Source organism: Sporothrix brasiliensis (genome assembly GCF_000820605.1).
Source record: "Sporothrix brasiliensis 5110 chromosome Unknown Cont22, whole genome shotgun sequence".
Taxonomy (NCBI): domain Eukaryota; kingdom Fungi; phylum Ascomycota; class Sordariomycetes; order Ophiostomatales; family Ophiostomataceae; genus Sporothrix; species Sporothrix brasiliensis.
In genome coordinates this window covers 1,309,505-1,327,285 of record NW_024467141.1, presented here as the reverse complement: position 1 = coordinate 1,327,285, position 17,781 = coordinate 1,309,505, and the positions used below count along the sequence as shown (strand labels likewise).

At 55.3% G+C, this 17,781-nt stretch overlaps 4 protein-coding genes across 4 annotated transcripts; 2 read left to right on the top strand and 2 right to left on the bottom strand.

Moving 5' to 3' along the window:
- Positions 1 to 358: 358 nt before the first annotated feature.
- SPBR_08064 (uncharacterized protein) lies at positions 359 to 5,832 on the bottom strand (the record flags this gene model as incomplete). The annotated part of the gene is made up of 2 exons (XM_040766302.1): positions 359 to 538; positions 610 to 5,832. The coding sequence occupies 2 exons, from the start codon at positions 5,830 to 5,832 to the stop codon at positions 359 to 361; spliced, it is 5,403 nt and encodes a 1,800-aa protein (XP_040614661.1).
- Positions 5,833 to 7,268: 1,436 nt separating this feature from the next.
- Positions 7,269 to 7,858, top strand: SPBR_08718 (uncharacterized protein; the record flags this gene model as incomplete). The annotated part of the gene is made up of 2 exons (XM_040766956.1): positions 7,269 to 7,285; positions 7,495 to 7,858. The coding sequence occupies 2 exons, from the start codon at positions 7,269 to 7,271 to the stop codon at positions 7,856 to 7,858; spliced, it is 381 nt and encodes a 126-aa protein (XP_040614660.1).
- Positions 7,859 to 8,292: 434 nt separating this feature from the next.
- Positions 8,293 to 8,869, bottom strand: SPBR_08721 (uncharacterized protein; the record flags this gene model as incomplete). The annotated part of the gene is made up of 3 exons (XM_040766959.1): positions 8,293 to 8,517; positions 8,622 to 8,730; positions 8,793 to 8,869. The coding sequence occupies 3 exons, from the start codon at positions 8,867 to 8,869 to the stop codon at positions 8,293 to 8,295; spliced, it is 411 nt and encodes a 136-aa protein (XP_040614659.1).
- Positions 8,870 to 14,123: 5,254 nt separating this feature from the next.
- SPBR_08120 (protein-tyrosine phosphatase) lies at positions 14,124 to 17,219 on the top strand (the record flags this gene model as incomplete). The annotated part of the gene is made up of 1 exon (XM_040766358.1): positions 14,124 to 17,219. The coding sequence occupies one exon, from the start codon at positions 14,124 to 14,126 to the stop codon at positions 17,217 to 17,219; it is 3,096 nt and encodes a 1,031-aa protein (XP_040614658.1).
- Positions 17,220 to 17,781: the final 562 nt, after the last annotated feature.

Below are 17,781 nucleotides of genomic sequence, written 5' to 3'. Positions count from 1 at the left end.
TTTTCAGACAGCAAGACGGGATAATGCAATACCTCGTTGTCTCTCTCTCTCCTCTGTCTCGTCCAAAGTTAGGCCGGTGTAGCAGCCCAACGCCCCTTTCTGGACCCGTTTGGGAACTACTGTCCTGCCGCAGCTTTCCCACCTTTCACATATAGACATACATCCTCGGCAGCGGGATTCCAGGTCGATCGTCGAGGATCATGGGCCGGACGCTTGGAGGAACTCTTGCAACGCTGAAAGTCGACGATGCCCGCGGTACAAGTATACCAGCTGATGGCCCCGGAGTGGATTCAACAAGGGTCTCCGACGGGCCGCGAATCGTCGCTCTGGACGACCTTCCATCCTCAATTGCTTTTGCCTAAAACGCAATTCGCGGCTTGGTGACGTCGACCAGGCGGTTGATGATGCCAATCATACGCGTAATGTTCTTGTAGTTGGACTCGTCGTGCGACACCCGGGCGATGCGAATCTGCGTCTGCTCGAGACGGGCGCGGATATGCATGAGCACGTTCGGCGTAATCTCGCGCGTTTGGTCATCCTGGAAAATGTTAGAAACTCATGTGTAAAGCTAAACAAGATATATGAAAGGTCGCAGCGCAAAAAACTCACCAGCTGGTTGACGACCTGGTGCAGATTAAGAAGCACCATCTCCACCCACGCCAGCTTCTGCACCACCAAATGATCATCGAGGTCCTGGGTAACTGTAGTACCAACAGAAAGGAGAACAAGCGGCTGCAGGTTGCTGATGATCTCCGGCGAGTGGTTCACGAGAACACGGCGGAATAGCTGCTCTTCCTTCCCATTGCTCTGCAGCCAGCGCATCATAGCGTCATCGTGCTTGCCGCCCTGGATCAGGCTCTCAATGTGGCCAGCAATCTGTTCAACTTCCTCGCGCTCCAGATCCTCCTGTGCCTGGGGTGCGTACAGAACATGTTGCTGCTGTTGCTGCTGTTGCTGTTGCTGCTGCTGCTGCTGCTGCTCCCTGAGCTGCTGCTGTTGCTGGATCTGCTGCTGTTGGAGCTGCAGCTGCTGTTGGTGAAGCTGATGCTGGAGCTGCTGGCTGGAACTGGAGTGCTGCGACGGAGACAGGCCAACACCGGGAAGTTGTTCAGTCACCCGGTTAGTGATGTTGCGGAACGGCTGCTGCTGCTGCTGCTGCTGCACACCGCCCTCATAGCCGCCATGCTGGTGGCCGTGCTGAGGAGCATGCTGATGCGGCTGCTGCGGAGCGTGCGGCTGCTGCTGAACCCGGAGTTGCTGTTGGTGAGGTTGAGGCACGTGATGTTGATGTTGATGCTGCTGGAGGGGTGAGCGCTGCTGTGGCTGCTGGGACGAGTATGACGCCGCCGAACCGGTCTGAGGGATTGACTGCGGCGCTGGGGCCGGAGGTGACGTGACATGACCTTGCAACTTAGCAATCTGGCTCTGGTATTCCGACTGTGCCGTAGCCATGGTCGCCACCGTCTCGGTCAGGTGTGTCACGAGCGACAGGAGAGAGTCAATCTTTCTGCTTTGCGTAGCATGCAACCGCTCCAACTCGCTAATTTGAGCAGCAGCCTTCTGCTGCAGGGCCACAGACTCCGACGCGTTTTGCACAATGTCGCGTGCAACAGCCGTCGTGATGGTCTTGGCCGCCTGGGCTGAAATAGAGGAGATGGTCGGCAACAGGTCGCTCTCCACAACCTTGGAGAACTGGTCGTCAACATGATTGGCAATGGCGTGGACAACCTTCTCGCTGATGGCTTTCGACACCTCCTGGCTCCGCAAACTATTGGTCACCTGGGCGGGCAGAATACGCTGCAGCTCCTTCTGCAGAACAGATGACACCTGGGTATTGATTCGCGTGCCAAGACTGTCCGAGACCGACCGAGCCACATCATCACGCAGGACAGGAACGACAGACTTGTCAAACTCCTCGCGGACAATCTTGCTTAGCACCTGCTCGGTGTTACTGTTTAGAACATTGGACACCATATCGAGCAATTTGCGCTGCTTGTTCTCAAAGTCCGCATCACGAAGGCGGAACTGCTGGTCAATGCTCTTGCGCATATCGTCAAACGCAACGTGGACGGAGCTTGAGACTCGTTCGCAGATGCGGGCCTCCATTGTGTTAATTCGGGTGTCGATAGCATCCTGGCTGACGTTGAGGGTGGACTTGGGCAGTGCATCGCCCGAGGCAGAAACCGGGGGCTTGTTGTTTCCGTTCGGCGTGTTCTGGACCTCGCGATTGGCCTGACCACCGGCAGAAATCGCAGCTGCACCAGCGGCAACAGCAGCAGCAGGCGACGCGCCATTGTTGGCGGCGGCAGCAGCCTTCTTCTTCCGGCTTTTCTTCTCTGCCTTATCAGTAGAAGGTGTAGAAGATGGCTGCGGGTGGCCAACGGTGTCTTCGTCTTTCGGCTCCGCCCGTAGCTTCGAGTTGAGTGACGAGCCCATAGGCTTGCGGGTTGGGGTGTCTTGGACCGGGCTGTCGCGGTCCTGGAAGAGTTCCTTGGCCGCGGAGCGGGAAGCAAGGATGCGGGGTCCCTGCTGCTGGCCAGCAAGCGTGCTGCCATCGGCGATATGAAGCTCGGCGGCTGGCGCTGCAAGCTGCTGAGGCGTTTTCAGCTTACCAATTTTAACTTTCCCAGACTCAACCGCATCGACAGGTTGGAGGACCTTGTTGTCCTTTGTCCAGCCCAGCTCAGCTTGGTGGATAAAGATGCAGCTGACGCCCTTTGAGTGCATCGCATAGAGCTCAAACAATGTCGGATTGTTCGGGTCGGCACTGGCGGCGGGGTTTTCTAGGATATCTAAGCTGCGCAGGGCGCCGCGGTTCGACAACGAGTACTCGCGCAGGCCACTGATCACGGCGGTAGACTCAGGCTGCGGGATGGAGGAGTCTTGAGTCGTCAAGCGCTCAATGTACTCGACCTGGGTCATGTTTTTCACCGCGTACTTTGGCGCCGAGAGGTGTAAGAAATAGATTGAGTTGCGGGTTGGGTGGCCGACGACAATCATTCCTGTCGGTGGGTGGTACATGACGCTACAGACGGCGTCCGACTCTTTGCTGTGCGGCAGATTGAACTCCTGCACAGGCTTGCCGAGGGCCAAGTCCCAGAGCTGAAGCGTATGATTCTGCTTCATACCCACAATCATGTAACGCAGGGCACACCGCTTCTGGTACGGCCGCAACTTATCCAGCAGCAGCACAGATGTAGGCCAGGCCTTCTCGCCCTCGGGTGTTGTGGTCAGAGTCAGGAGAGGCTCCTTCACCTCCAAGGAGGTGTGGGCGGGCATGGGGTTGGCGGAGCCGTCAGAGCGTGCCGCAGTGAGGTCGCGGACGTCCCAGAACTTGACGCGGCCCGACTTGTCGAGGGACACGACGACGGTGTCGTCCTGGCTGAAGGTAAAATCCTTGCCGGCCTTACCAGTGCTAATCTTCAGAGAGCACTGCTTGGACAACTTCTCCGTATCGACAACGCGGTCGTGGCCAGGCAGCAGCAGGTTGTTGCGCATGACAAAGCCAGGCCAAACAATGTTGATGGACTTGCCGCGGCCAACGGCAAAGTATTCTGGGTGGGCAGATGAAGTGCGTGCACGAGTCTTAAGCACACCACCGGGTGCGTCGCCTTCATGCGACAGGATGGGCGGCAAGGCAAAGCCGCATAGCTCAGGGGTGGTGTAGTCCAGGTGATCCTTATCGCCGTCACGAATTTGCACCCAGTACACGGTCCCGCTGACACCTGTACCGATAACGGAGTCCTTGGGGGCGACAACACCCTCTTCGTTGTTAAAGGACATGGCGACATTGAAGATACGGTCCTTGGTGTCGGTAAACAGCTTGACATCTCTGCCATCTGTCTGCCGAATGACACGTAGACCGCCGGCCTTGGACATGCCGTAGGCCATGTAGTTCTCAGAAGCTGTCACGAGATTCCGGTCGATCTGGTCAAAGTCCTTCTTCAGACGGGCAATATCTAGGATGGACTCGTCACGGAAAATCGGGCGGTTGTCCTTATCATCATCCTGGACATCGATGGAGATGAATGGACGCATGGGAAAGTTATACACCCGGACGGGAACCTGCAGCTCTTCCACGACAATGATTTCCTCGCCTTCAGCGTCAGCACTTTCCCAGCTGTCGGCGACAGTTCCGTGGGCAGCCTCATCGACAATGTCCCGAACAGCGTTCGCCAGGTCACGGGGCAAATTGTCGTCGAGAGCATTGCCTTTGCCACCCTCACGGTTGAGCTCTTCCTGAATAGCCCGGCCAGCGGCCTTGGCAGCAGCGTGAAACTCTTCCTCCGTCTTGGCATGCTCCATATCGTCGAGATCCATGGCAATCTCTTCGCGGACGACAGCCTCCTGGGTAGACTCGATGTCATCCTTAGTGTCGTCGCTCGACTGGTTGGCAGAGTCGTGGGTGGTCTCTGCGTAGGGATCGTTGTCATCTTTGAAGTCGCTCTCAGCACCTTCGGCGTCGGGGTCCTGCTCGTACTTGGCGTCGCTATCGCCAGCACCTTCCTCCTCCGGCTCATTGGCCGCTTCCTCAACAACCGTGGCTGCAGCAGCCGAGGGGTGAATGGCCAGGTGCGACGTCGGGCCATCGTGCTTACTTTTGGAAACACTGGGGCTACCGGCGGGACTGGGCTCGGCACTCGAGGGTTTGCTCGTCTTGCCCGCGTTAGACGCAGGTTTCCTAAGGATCTGCACCGGCTTGGGAGCGGACGTGGTGGACTGTGCTGGCGAGTGGACGCTACCAGGGCCGGCGGTCGTGGACGACTTCGGTGTGGCGCCGACAGGAGGTGAAGTCACCAGGCCGTCAAAGGGGTCGTGGTGGTGGAACATGGACGACTTGGGCACGGGCGAGTATCCATCGCCGGCCTCAGAGCCCTTGACTTGGTAGTCGAACACATTCGTGGACGGCGGTATAGCCAGCGTCGCGGGCGAGCCCGTCGAAGACGGTGCCACATCATCAAACACCTCGTAGTCCTTCTTCTGCTGCTGCGCTGAGTTGGGCGTCAGCCGAACGTTATTCGGCGACTCAGCCGAAATCGCCTCGTCGTTTTGGCTGGGTTTCGGGCGGTTGAGCAGATTGAGCAGGTACTGCTGCGTCTCACTTGACTGAGACGTCGATGTCCACGGCGTGGACTGCTGCTGCGTCTGCTGCGGTGCGTTGTCTGCGGCGGCGGCAGGCTCTGGCTTAGACGACTCGTCCTTCAGCGTGCCCTGCATTAGAGCTGCGAGAAGGCCAGTTGGGTCAGATGGCGCCGGTGCCGGTGCATGGATCGTGCCCGACGACAGTGCCACAGTGGGAGTGTGTTGCTGCTTCTGTTGGGCCGCCTCGGACTCGCTGTCATGATGCTGAGGAATGCTGGCCGTCTGAGAGAGACCGCTGCTCAGCGGCGGGTTCGAATGACCGCTGAATTTGAGCAGATTCAGCAGATGCGAACTTGTCGCCCGATCGTTATTGGTGGGACGGCCGGAGCCGATTGAGCCAAGAAGCGACGGAGGGAACTGGGCATTCGGGAAACTGCCACCAACGGGGGGCGTCGGAGCAGAGGGAAGGTTCGAGGAAAGCGAAGGCTGGAAGTGGCCAGGCACCTGGGGCAGGCCACTGTTCCCAAAAGCTTGACCGTTGCCGTTCGGCGGCGAATCAGAATGCTGCTGCTGCTGAGGGTAGTACTGTTCGGCGGCCGGGCGGTGCTGGATCGTCGAGGTGAAATGGGAGAGGAGGTCGTTAGAGTGGCCAGGAGCCGAGTCCTGGTCGGACTTGCGGCGTAGCTGGGCAAGTAGTGACTCAATACCAGGGCCGGGGGCCTGGCTGTCCTCACCGCCCTCGTTCGACATGGCGATGACGGACGTGTGCCCGCAGGGGTTGGAAAAAAGGAGAGGTTGGATAGGGGATTACAGCGAGAGCTGCCACCGGAAAAGTCTAGACAGAGCAGGTCGGTGTGTCGCGCAGTGGGCCGGTATCTGATGTCGACTTGAGAGCAAAACGAAACAGACGTACAACAGATGAAATTGAACGTGACCTGAGAAGCAGTGCAATAAAGTAGAGAAGGAAGACTGCCGCGAAAGCAATGCGAACAAATCAAGCAAGCTCGAAAATGAAAAGGCGGAAATGATAACGAAAGAAAAAAAAAGGCGACGACTTCAGTCAAACGAAGCAGGCCGCGAAAACACCGAACAAGCCTCTAGCAATGTAACGCGGCCCGGTAATAAAACCCGGGCAACGATGCGTGACAGCTGTGACGAGGCGTGCGTATGGCGAGATGCGAGATGCGAGCTGTGTGCGAGGTGTGCAGAAAGAGAACAAGAGGTTGATGGCAAAGACGCAAAAATGCTTGTCGGGGGTATGTGTCTTTGTTTTTGGCGCTTGTTGTCTTAGGTTTCTGGGGTGAGAAGGAGCTGTTAAATTTTTCTGGGTTAGGCTCGGGGGCAGGAACGACTGAACGACAGCGCGTTGGGACCTTCTTGTCCCGTGCCAAGTGCCTTCCAAATCGAGACCAGAGCTTCGTTGTTGGGCACTTATCGCCTATCAGTGTGCTGGCAAGGAGACGATCTGGCATACAGTATTGCGACACTATGCGAACTGTGCCTCATGCTCATATGCTATTTTCGGCGTGTAAGGACAATAAAACGACGTGGTTTTTTATTCGTTAATGTGATTTTAGAAAGAAAGCCCATTTCGAGGATGAAGTCCTTCTTTACGTCCGAGCATGCTTTGCTCTTTCCGTTTGTGAGCTGTTTTGGGACGAACTTTTTGGCTGGCAGCTGCAGCTTTGACCTTGTGAATGTGCACTGTGCTTAGCGGCATTTCTGATTATGTAACTGACGAGCTAGCTAGCCTAACAGACCCCAATAGTTCCTGTCCACGCCACTGTTCGGTCGTCGTTCCTCTTGCTCGCAAGACATCATCACGGCCGCCAGCTTTCTAAAGTCCTGTACTTACCACGACCCCACCCCCCCCCCCCCCCCCGTCCATCACGGCACAAGGTACTGCAGTAGTCTGCTTGCTGAATGCCTTTGCACAGATCCTTCCAACGAACAGTGGTCTGCTATCCCGTGTCCGCACAAAGAAGGCTTCCAAACAGATCTGTTTGCTGCCACGACATCACGCCGAACGAACGATCTCATTCCCTCCGATTCCCGGTTTTGCCTTTGTTGCAACGAACTACTGCGTGGACCGACTATCGGCCGACAAACGGCTGGCACCCTCTTTAACCTTCCCCCCTTTGTTGCGGCGCTCGGAGTGCCACGCGCTCTTCCACTACATTGCCATCATGTTCTGTTTACGGAGGTAAGCCAATCTCTGGTGTTTGAAGCTGGCATTTTGCCGTTACGTTGAGTTTTCGTTGCTGACCAGACCGTACGTAGCTGGCTCCCGCTCCTCTTTATCCCGACCAATGCCTCACCGACCTTCATCTTCCTCTTCTTCGTCTGCACATACTTTTTGAACCGGCCATGCGTTTACTGCTCCTTTTTGCTCCTCATCCTCTTCCTGACCAGCTGTAACTGGTCCGACCGGTGCTTCTTCGATTTTGGCAGCAATTGGTTTGAGCCACGGACAACCATCGGTGCCGTGGGTGCCAGTGGAGGTTGCACCAACTGCCAGAACCACACTGGACATGTGGCAGCAGCGGCCACGTCCGCCACCAACGGCACGATGTCAGTTATGGACGACCTTCACGAGACAGTTTCCATGGCGGTGGAGCTGGCGAATTCGACGGTGTCGACAGTAGCTGGATCGGCGGTCGAGCAGTTGGTGCAGACCAAGGCGGAGTGGACGGGCATCGGTATGGAGTGGCTGAGGAGTCTGCTGGGCCGGCGAGAGTGGCATATCGACTGCCTTGACGTGTGTATCCGATTATAATCACACAGTTATGGCGGGCATACACGAGAATTACGCGTGACATGTTGCGAACGCGGTCTTTTGGGCATGACCTTATTTTCTCTCCTTTAGTTGGCGTTATGGTCGGATGGTTTTAACCGGCAGTTGATCTTGGATTTTTTTTTTTTTTTGATTTTGCATTATTGGTAGCACGCCTTGTGCTTTGTTTCTTTTTTCTCTGTACGTCTTTATGCGGTGGCCATACGAATGGCGTCTTATTCCGGCGGCCAATTTGGACGAACCTACGAAACGAAAACCGTTGGCGATTTGGTCATTTGTATGTAAAGTCTCCATGATTGTACGCAATGATCTGTTGCACAGTCCAAGAAATGTTGATCGTCTCTCTTTCTCGGCATCATAACTTGGAAATATTGCCGTCCTTGGCCTCCTGGATTTCCTTTTCAGCTTCCCACTGCTCATCCCATTTCACGCGATGGGCCAGCTGGTGTGCTGGCGTCGCCATGGCCACCATGACATGTTGCGTACACCGTCTTGCCGTCCTCACTTGTCATGCGGCCCTTGATCATGGCCATTGTGCGGCCAATGTGGTAGACCTGGGCGTGGACGAGGACTGTCGTGTTCAGCGGGAATGGTTTAAGGTAGCTGATGTTGATGGTACGAGACACATCGCCGAGGAAGTCCTAGAAGCCAGGTTTAGCAAGAGGCCCAAGGGCAGTGGTCGTCATCATATCGAGGATAACGCCGTAACCGCCGCCGTGCATGACTGTACTGGCTGTCAATGTACAGGGAGCAGGTACGACGGCGGGCTGAGCGACGTGTCAACGACTTTGCCGATGCGCATGACTTGGCGCTCAAAGCCCTGGTAGTCTACATGGTTCACGATCAGGTTCCATCTGGCGGCATCGGTTAGGACTAGTTTATAAGTTTTGCCGTTTCCTTGGTTGAAAGACAACACCTATCAAAAATACCCTGGGCGGCGACGATGGCCTTGTCGCGCGCAGCCGCGATTTCGTATTTGCGGCTGCCAGCCATTGCTTGTTGATTCCGTTTATTTCTTGCCGCTATCGTCCTTTGCAGCCGCTGCTCTATTGTGAACATGCAATGAAATGAGAGATATCGCTGTCGCAAACGTAAACGACTGGCTGAATCGGCGCGTTGAGGTCTGCTATCGAGGCTCATGTGTCAAGAACGGCTCGCAACCTCGACCTCTTTTGATTTCAGCCGTGTCGAAACGAGCCGGTTGCCTTGACTTGTCAATATGTCGAGACTGCACGACAAACTCCATTCAGGCACTTGTCCATTGTCTTCCCCCATACAAACAATGCACCCCGGAAAGGCGCGTCTCGCTCTTCTGTAGTGCAGGTTCCTTGCATGTTTCCCTGATGAAACCTCGACACTTGATAGCAGATGACAGCCTACTACGTGTACCCCGAACGCAAGCGCACCATCGGAGAGCAGCGACGGCCAAAACGATGAACTAATGCTGTGGAAATATGAAAGCAGATCAAAATATGGTTGGTGCTCGGCTCTACGGTCGCACATCGCCCGGCGAGGCTGCCGGTAGATTTGCGTTCGCTCGGAGGCCCGGAGGTGGACGGCAAAAGTGGGCGCAGATAATACTGGGTCGGGATAGTGTCGGGTGTTGGCTGCGGCAAGGCCTCCAAAGCCGTGAGCGATTGTCTTAATATATCACGAGACAAACTCAGCCTCGCATTCCACGGGGCTCTCGAGTCGGCCAGCGGCAAGTACAAAGTAAAGCGGGAGGTGGCAACCAGACGTATTTTCCCGTTTACGGAGGGCGAAGCTGAGCTGAGCACACTGTTGCGCGCTCTATGTCTCTTGTATGGGCCAGTTTGCCGCTTTAGGCCTGTGGCACGTGGCCATGACGTCGTCGGCTATGTGTTGACTGTAATCTGATGTAAGACAAGTATGTCGTACCTTTTTAGCACACTAAAAACGCCACCGCCACGAAACTAAAATTCGTTTTCAACGTGCCGAACAGACTCTGGGAAGTGCGATGGTAGGCTTAGGTACTTTTTTATACGTGTATTTATTCCTTCAGAGCCTTTATACGAAGGACGGAGGTCTCCGTTGTGCATAAGAGGAAAAATTAGACCAAAAAGATAAGAGTCCAAAATAGTATTTAACAGAAGAAAAATCGTCGCTAAGCCTGAATATTTTTGTGGTAACAATTCTCGTTTACATTGCGGGATGCAATACGATACGTAGAATCACCTTTGTTCAGAGAGTAAGGTATATCTCAGGTAGCTGGCACTTTTGCAGCTCGGGGGAGGTGCGAACTGTCTACGGAGCGCGAGACGATGAGATGCATTGCCTATATTGCTTCGCACCATTCCAACAAACCGAAAAGCTGGGCCTTGTTTGCGCATCCAAAAAGGACACGGGGGAAAGGGGGTAGCTTTCGGACGAATACTGTGTGGATGGTACAATGCCTCCTTTATCTTCCTGGCAAAATTCGCGGAATACGGAAGTACTCCAATGAAGTACGAATGTGCCATTCACCGTGGCTCCCTGTTGTCTTTGGACGAACGTGCCAAGGCCGTCTGGACTGGTCGAAAAGGGTCGTAGATGGTCAAAACCGACGAAAAGAAGGACGGCGGGGCGGTCTTGGGACGACAATCTCGTAACCGTGTCGAAAACTTGCATCCTCGGACAAACCAAATAGTGCTTGTTGGTTGCGCGAAGGGAAGAGTTCGTGACGAGTGACTTGGGGGAGACGTTTGTCATAAATGGCAACTATGGAATGTGACGCGTATGAACTACAATCCAGGAGTATCGTCCTTTTTAACTACGATTCCATGGTTACTGTGTCAAATAAACTCACATTGAAAATACTTCTAGACTGACAGTGTTATGACTGGGTATGCTTAGACTATTATTTCATGAACACAATCATTTTATGAGGACGCACGACGTAGTTTTAAAACTAAAATAAAATGTATACGGTGTATTTCGTACTTGGTTGTCCATTTTTACCAGTTCTTCCAAATACTGACACTGCTTGCTACTGACTTTGTGTACAACCGAACTTCGTGACAAGAATGTATAAAAACTCGTCTGGCGTACATATTGTGTGTGTTTCCATCACTTTTGTCTCGATTTGGTTCTGTACGCAGGGCAAACTCTGGTCGAAGTTGACAGGATTGGCTAGTTTCTTTCTTGGACAGCAAAGATAGAAAGAGGGGAGGAGGGGGGGTGGGGGGCGCACATTTCCTGTGCCGCTAGGGCGTTCTGTCAGGGTCCAGAACTTCCCAAAATGGCCTGAGTTGGCCAAGTTTTGGTACGGGTTTCCAACATTTTCTGGGGGTTTGGACCTTCCACCTGTCTGCCAGAGTTGAGAGGGCGGTGAATAGGCAAACGGGCGGTCCAAGGTTGCGCGACAGCTTTAGCCGCAGCGGTTATGATGACTCTGCCCACTAACTGGTAGTGCGCTCCACACCGACTCTGTAGCCGTCCTCGCCGTCTTTGTCGCCCAAGCGAGGGCTAGCGCAGTCCCCTATTCGAAAGCCGCTTTACCCGTTGGCGACGCCGGTGATTTTTTTTTGGGCTCTTCTGCACTGAAAACGGGGAGTGTGCAGTCCCGACCCCCACACTCGTTCTCACAACTTCGCGCTCCAATGCTCTGGCTTTTAATGGTGTCGACCTCCCTTTTTACCAAGACTCTCTTGAATTGTGGTGTGAGTTGTGTGACAAGTCATATGGGTAGTTGCGAACTACGAAAGAAACCCCCCGCCGAGTGCAGTCGCCCAGCTCTAACTCAGTCTGCCTGGGACGCAGCTAGCAAGACCCCGAGGCAGAGCAGGGAGGCTGGGATGAGATGCATCGCCATTCATGCAGGTAGATTACCAGTTGGGCTGGGGTGCCGGGTGGGCAACTCGTTAGGGCATGGGGTCCTTAAAAACTCCGGGGAGGAAGGGACCCTGATCTCCAGACCACCCGGTTGTGCTGCTCCCTGGGACTTGCAGTGTCCCCTCTACCACGGCAGGGGCAAGTCAACCAAATGCGGCAATTAAACCCCATGGCCAAACGCACCCCATCCGAAAATAAAAGGGTAACTGGCTGTGGCTTGCACAGACTTTGAATCTTACGCCGGACAAATCAAAGCACCCAGATGTTCCTCTTGGCCTCGCACAGTTTTCTCGCACAGCACAAAAAGACTCAAAAGATCCCTCAGCGTAGTGGCACCTAGGTACCTATGACGTGGTTTTGGCGCTATGCAGGCATGAAATGGCCAGGTATCGGCGATGTTTTACTCCTCCGGTGCATCTAGAACCTCCGGATCGTCGTCTGTCTGGCCACCCTGTATTTTCTGTCGGTCCGCAGTCGAGCTCTGCCACTCTGTCCTATTTTGGGAACATACGGAGTATGGTGTATGCTGGCAGGCATTTCGCTCTCCTGTTGTCCTGTTGCTCTTTGAGTTTCACTCAGTCGGATGCTGGTCCTGGTCGGTCCTGTCGCGTTTCAATTGCAATTGGTTTCGTGGCGTTTGATTCGAAAGCAATGTTCCGCAAAAGCCTGTATCATAGGGACCTAGTCACTAAACTACAGTGCATTTTGGGGACTGGTCCAGCCACCTGTAACACCATTGCATTCTCGTCTCCGGGAAGTTGTAGGACGCTTGTCTTTCACTCACTTCGCGAAGTTGATTTCCTCTTCGGCGCAGACAAATAATACATTTCGCATCCGAAGTCATATATTTTTTGCTGCAACCAAAGGCCTCACCCGAATGCCGCCCGTGTGCTTTTGTAAACTGGCCACTGGAAAGGTCTGCTCTGTCAGCAGGCTGGTAGTGCCTCGCTGCTTCGTTGGCTCACAGGGTCTCGTGGGGGCGGCTTGCTCGTCACTCGCCTCAGACGTCGCCCGCTAACCTGGCCCGGCCGTTTGCCAAAATGCTGACAGCGGTATGACGACATGAACGCCCATTTCCCCTTTTTAACTGTCCTTTCGCCGTCCACTAGCCGGCGCCAGCATCCCGCCTCCCCGCCCGCTGTCCTTCCTGTCTGTTGTGTTCTTCCATTGCCGCCATCTGGGCCATTGCGTGCTTCTGGATTGCAAGCCCTACCTCTTCTGGGTGCTTCTGTGACACCCCCAAATGGCTTTCGTAAACAGAAGATAGGGGGCGCTGCACGCCACAGAAGAGACCGCCTCTGCCGCCCGTTTCCTTGAAATACATCGCACCTGCTGTTTTCGTCCTTTCTTCCTTTCCCTAGGCGGACTGAATGTCACGAAATCCCACCGTATCTCTCTCCCTTTGCCGTAATTTCCCTTTCTGCTCTCCTCTCATTTCGAAATAGGGAAGGACAACGTGCAACCTGTCGGATTCACGAGTCCACTTCGTTGCTCAACAGGGAAAGAGCTCAAGGAACATTCTCTTGTGCCTCCTCCAAACCTGGGCAGCCTCGACCCGCGAGCAGTGGATCCTTGGCCGTCAAAAGTATCAGGATTGCACTTCTACCCGCTTGGTTTCGCTTGGTCGCTCCTTCTTTTTCAAGGCGTGCTGGGCGGTTCTCTGGCGCTTTCCAATACGACGAGTATTTTACCCACACTACCAACTCCAACTTTCTCAAATCCACCACCAAAGCCAAAGGCGTCGTGCCGATCACACTTCCCATCGCCACTTTCCTCGAACGGCCCTACTTTTATTCTTCTCGACAGTCTTCGCTCTTTCTCTCTGCTGCCGTCATTGCGCCTTTGTTTCTCCTTCCGATCTCGAGCCGTCTTCTTTCCCTGTTTCCATGTTTCGCTTCTCTGCTCTGTATTAACTCTTATTTCTTAATTTCCCCCATTCCATTCCTTCGTCCACCTCCCTCACTACACGACGACCGACTCGTCAAATTCGGCTTCGAGTTTGGTTTGATCATTGTTGACTGGCCACGCCTTTGCTTCCGACGACCGCCGTCCATTCCTGCTGGTCACACCGAACAGCCTGTCACATTCTCCTCGGATCTCTCCCTCGAGCTTCCCCATCCATTATATACGGCTGGTCCCCTCGATTTCACGTCACATCTGTCACCTCTGAGCCGCGCCGGTCTCGGTCTCTCGAGTTTGCTCCGCACACATCGCGGCACCGACTTCCCTCACGCTTAGACGTCCTCTTTCGTCCTCAGGTTCATTGTCCGCGAGTGAGATGTGGTGATGTCGTCTTAAGACGTACAGATATTCCCCTCTCTCACTTTCCCCTTCTTCTCGTTGGGCCCGCCGGACGACGTGATTCCCGACAACAAAACTTGCCATTGACCCTGACCGACACACAATCGCAGCCACCATGAAGACAGCACGTTCTACGCCGGCTCCGGCGCTTTCACCGCACCACCAGTACCGACCCAACAAGTCCAGCACACCCCTCACATCGCCACGTATGCTGGCATACTCCGTCGGCCAGCCATACCCACCCAACCTGCCGCCGGCAGCCACGAACTTCGCCGCACAAGATGTAAACAGCTTGTCAAGCCCCAGCTACTTCGGCCTTGTCGTCGAGTCAACCAACGACCCGCGGGACTCGGCCGTCGTGCCTCGCGAGAACTGGAGCTCTCCTTCGTCCTCTGTCAAGTCGTATTCCACGGCGATACCGAAGCAGATGATGCCTCTGGACGCCAACCCCACCTATGAAGCGTTCCGCCGTGGCGCCGACGCCAACCACCTTGTGCGGTCCTTTTCCCTCGGCACACAATTCGGCCTTATTAAGACGCCACCCGCTACCGCAGCCGCAAATGTTGATGCCAACCCCAGCACGACGGCATCGACCTCCGCGCCCCGGCCGCAATTGACACGGCGGTCCACCCAAGACAGTGGCCCGACCTCCCATCCGGTGACCATCCCGCCTCCCGGTGCTTCAAGTGCCATGCCCCTGTTCCGCCCAACCTTCCAACAAAGAAGCAGCCATGAAGCGTCTAAGCGAGTGGGCGCACAGATGGAAGTGGATGGCGACGCAGACAGCATGCACGACTCCGCGTATATGTCTTCGGATTCAAAGAGAAATTCTGAGGCATCGATTGACCCGCGTCCCATTTTCAATGCGCCCCGGTTTGAGTCGCCAGTCCAGCTTGAGGCCGCTCCAGAACTGAAACCGCCTGCAGATGCTCACCGACAACCACCACCTCACTTCCCTCTGACCATGGGCCGGCTCAGTATGTCTGCGGCGCGGAAGGGTAGCATGGGCGTCGGTCCTACGCCATTGCGTGCAGAGACCGCTCCTCCGGCTGGGGATGCGGCACACGGCATGATGGACGTGCAGCAGCTCAAAGAAATCCTCGAGCTCGACGCAGTTTCGAGCCCCACCGGTGACTCTAACAAGCGGCTGCTTCTGCTCGACGTCCGCGTAGCAACCTACTACGCTGCCTCTCGCATCCACGGCGCGCTCAACATGTGCATCCCGACAACGCTGCTTAAGCGTGCTACCTTCACCTTGCAAAAGATGCAGCTCACCTTTGCCAAAGACGAGGACCAGGCTAGCTTCGCCGCGTGGCGCGATGCAGCCTACCTTGTCGTCTACGACAACAATTCGGCCGAGAAGCGCGATGCCGTGGCAGCCATGAACATGCTTCGCAAGTTCACTAATGAGGGCTTCAAGGGCCAGGCATTCGTCCTCCGCGGCGGCTTCGCTGCGTTTGAAGAGGCCTACCCCAACTTGGTCGACCGCGACACCCCGGCATCTCCTCCGTCTGGGCGGTCTGCACTTTCGCTGGATTCCTCTGGTCCCCGGAAGCTGTCGATTGCACCTATCCTGGGCGGTGTCATGCTCCCCGGTGTCACGTCGAACACGAACCCTTTTTTCTCCAATATCCGCCAGAATATGGACCTTGCCGATGGTGTTGGCCGTATCGAGCTGACGCTGCCTCCGGGAACGGCAATTCAAGCCCTCCCCGCCTGGCTACGCACCGCCGCTGACCCGGCAGACCACGGCCAGCGCGTTTCTCAGAAATTCCTAGACATTGAGGTGGCTGAGCAGGCGCGCATGAAGGACGCCTACGGTGTCATTCAGCAGTCTATGAACGGCGCCAACCCCTGCGCTCCACAAGTCCAGATCTCCGGTGTCGAAAAGGGTGTCAAGAATCGGTACAAGGACATCCTGCCATTTGACCACTCACGTGTTCGCCTGCGAGGACGGGCAGCCGGCGACTGCGACTACGTCAATGCTAGCCACCTGCGTGCCAGCCGGTCCAATAAGCGTTACATTGCAACCCAAGCACCGCTGCCGGCCACCTTTTCGGATTTTTGGTCTATGGTCTGGGACGAGGACGTCCGCGTTATCGTCATGCTCACGGCCGAAACGGAAGGTGGCCAGGTCAAGTGCCACCCATACTGGAAGAACAACGAGTACGGCCAGCTCACGCTCCGTCTGTTGAGCGAAAAGAAGGTGTCTCTCGAAGTTGACAAGCACCGTCTGAACGCGCCCGCCTCGAACAGCGATGTACCCTCGGCCGAAACCGGGAGACGTCGTGCGCAGACTTTGATTTCTGCAGAGAGCAACGACGGCGGTGCCGGATCGTCTGGGTCATTCTTTGGCCAGGCCAACGCCGCGAGCAGCAATGAGGCACCTTTCGTACACGTCCGCAAGTTTGCGCTCAGCCACCGCGGCCACGCGTTCTCGCCCATGCGTGAGGTGACTCAGCTTCACTACCCGTCGTGGCCCGACTTTGGCACACCGGCGAAGCCCAGCCACCTTCTGGCTCTCGTCGAACTGGCCAATGCCAACCAGCACGCGGTTTCATCGCCTGTGGACACCCCGCAGAGTATGCCGAAGTCGACGTCCATGTCTGCCGTTCAGGCAGCAGCTGGTGGTGGTCGTGTATCGGGCATTAACAAAATCGACAGCCTGCTGTCGCCGTGGCACGACGGACCAGAAACCAACCCGGCGCCACGGCCCATGCTGGTGCACTGCTCCGCTGGCTGTGGACGCACCGGCGCCTTTTGCACCGTCGACTCCGTGATAGACATGCTCAAGCGCCAGCACCAGCGTTCTATTCGGCGGGCTACTGCTGCGTCCGGTATGTTTTCGCAGCAGCACCACCCTGGCCGTCGCGAAAGCAACATTGAGCCCAACGAGGTCATTGGTGACGACATCGTCATGAGCGATGACGAGGGTGATTACCACGACTTCGGCTCGCTCAACACGCCAGTTCGCGACGCTGACAAGGGCTTCGACCCAGTGTGGCTCGACAGCGACCAGGTTGACCTTGTGGCTGGTACTGTCGAGGACTTCCGCTCGCAGCGTCTCAGCATGGTCCAGAGCCTGCGCCAGTATGTGCTATGCTACGAGACCATTGCGGAGTGGGTGACCAAGACGCAGGAGCGTCACGGTGCCGGTATTCGCGGCCTTGGCCGTGCTCGTAGCGAGAGCCTGCGCATGGCTCTGAGTTAAGCGCCAGACCTCTGCTCTGTACGCACACTACCTGTTACCGCTCTACCTTACTTTCGGCCAGCTTCTTCGAACACATGTTTTTTTATTATGGCTTTTCCTTACTGTTTTTCATTGGTCAGTTTAGCCCGGAATCTGAGACCCGTCGCGGTCGTCACAACAGCGGCATAGCAACGTCGGGCGTTTTTATTTGGTTTTTGCTACTCTTTATTGCTTTCCGTGTCAGGTTTTGGGGCACAAAAGGACGTCTTTTGGTCGTACACATGTTCTCTGCGCCTTTTTTATGGCGTATTGGAGTAGCCGGCGTGCATAGGAATAACGAGTTTACCTCTTTTCTAATCTCAAGAGGATATGGGGATATAGAAAACTCTGGGTTGTGTTAGCCTTTCTAGTTTTTACTATGAATTTTTACGTTTTATGACACGATTTTGCTCTCAAATACACCAACAGATAAAAGAGGGAAGATGTGCCGTGGGAGTATTGAACGTATGCCTCAATAGCTGTCTATGCTTTGATCGATGCGACTTCAACATTGATAATAGCAGAATCTGGGATGTTGGTGTTC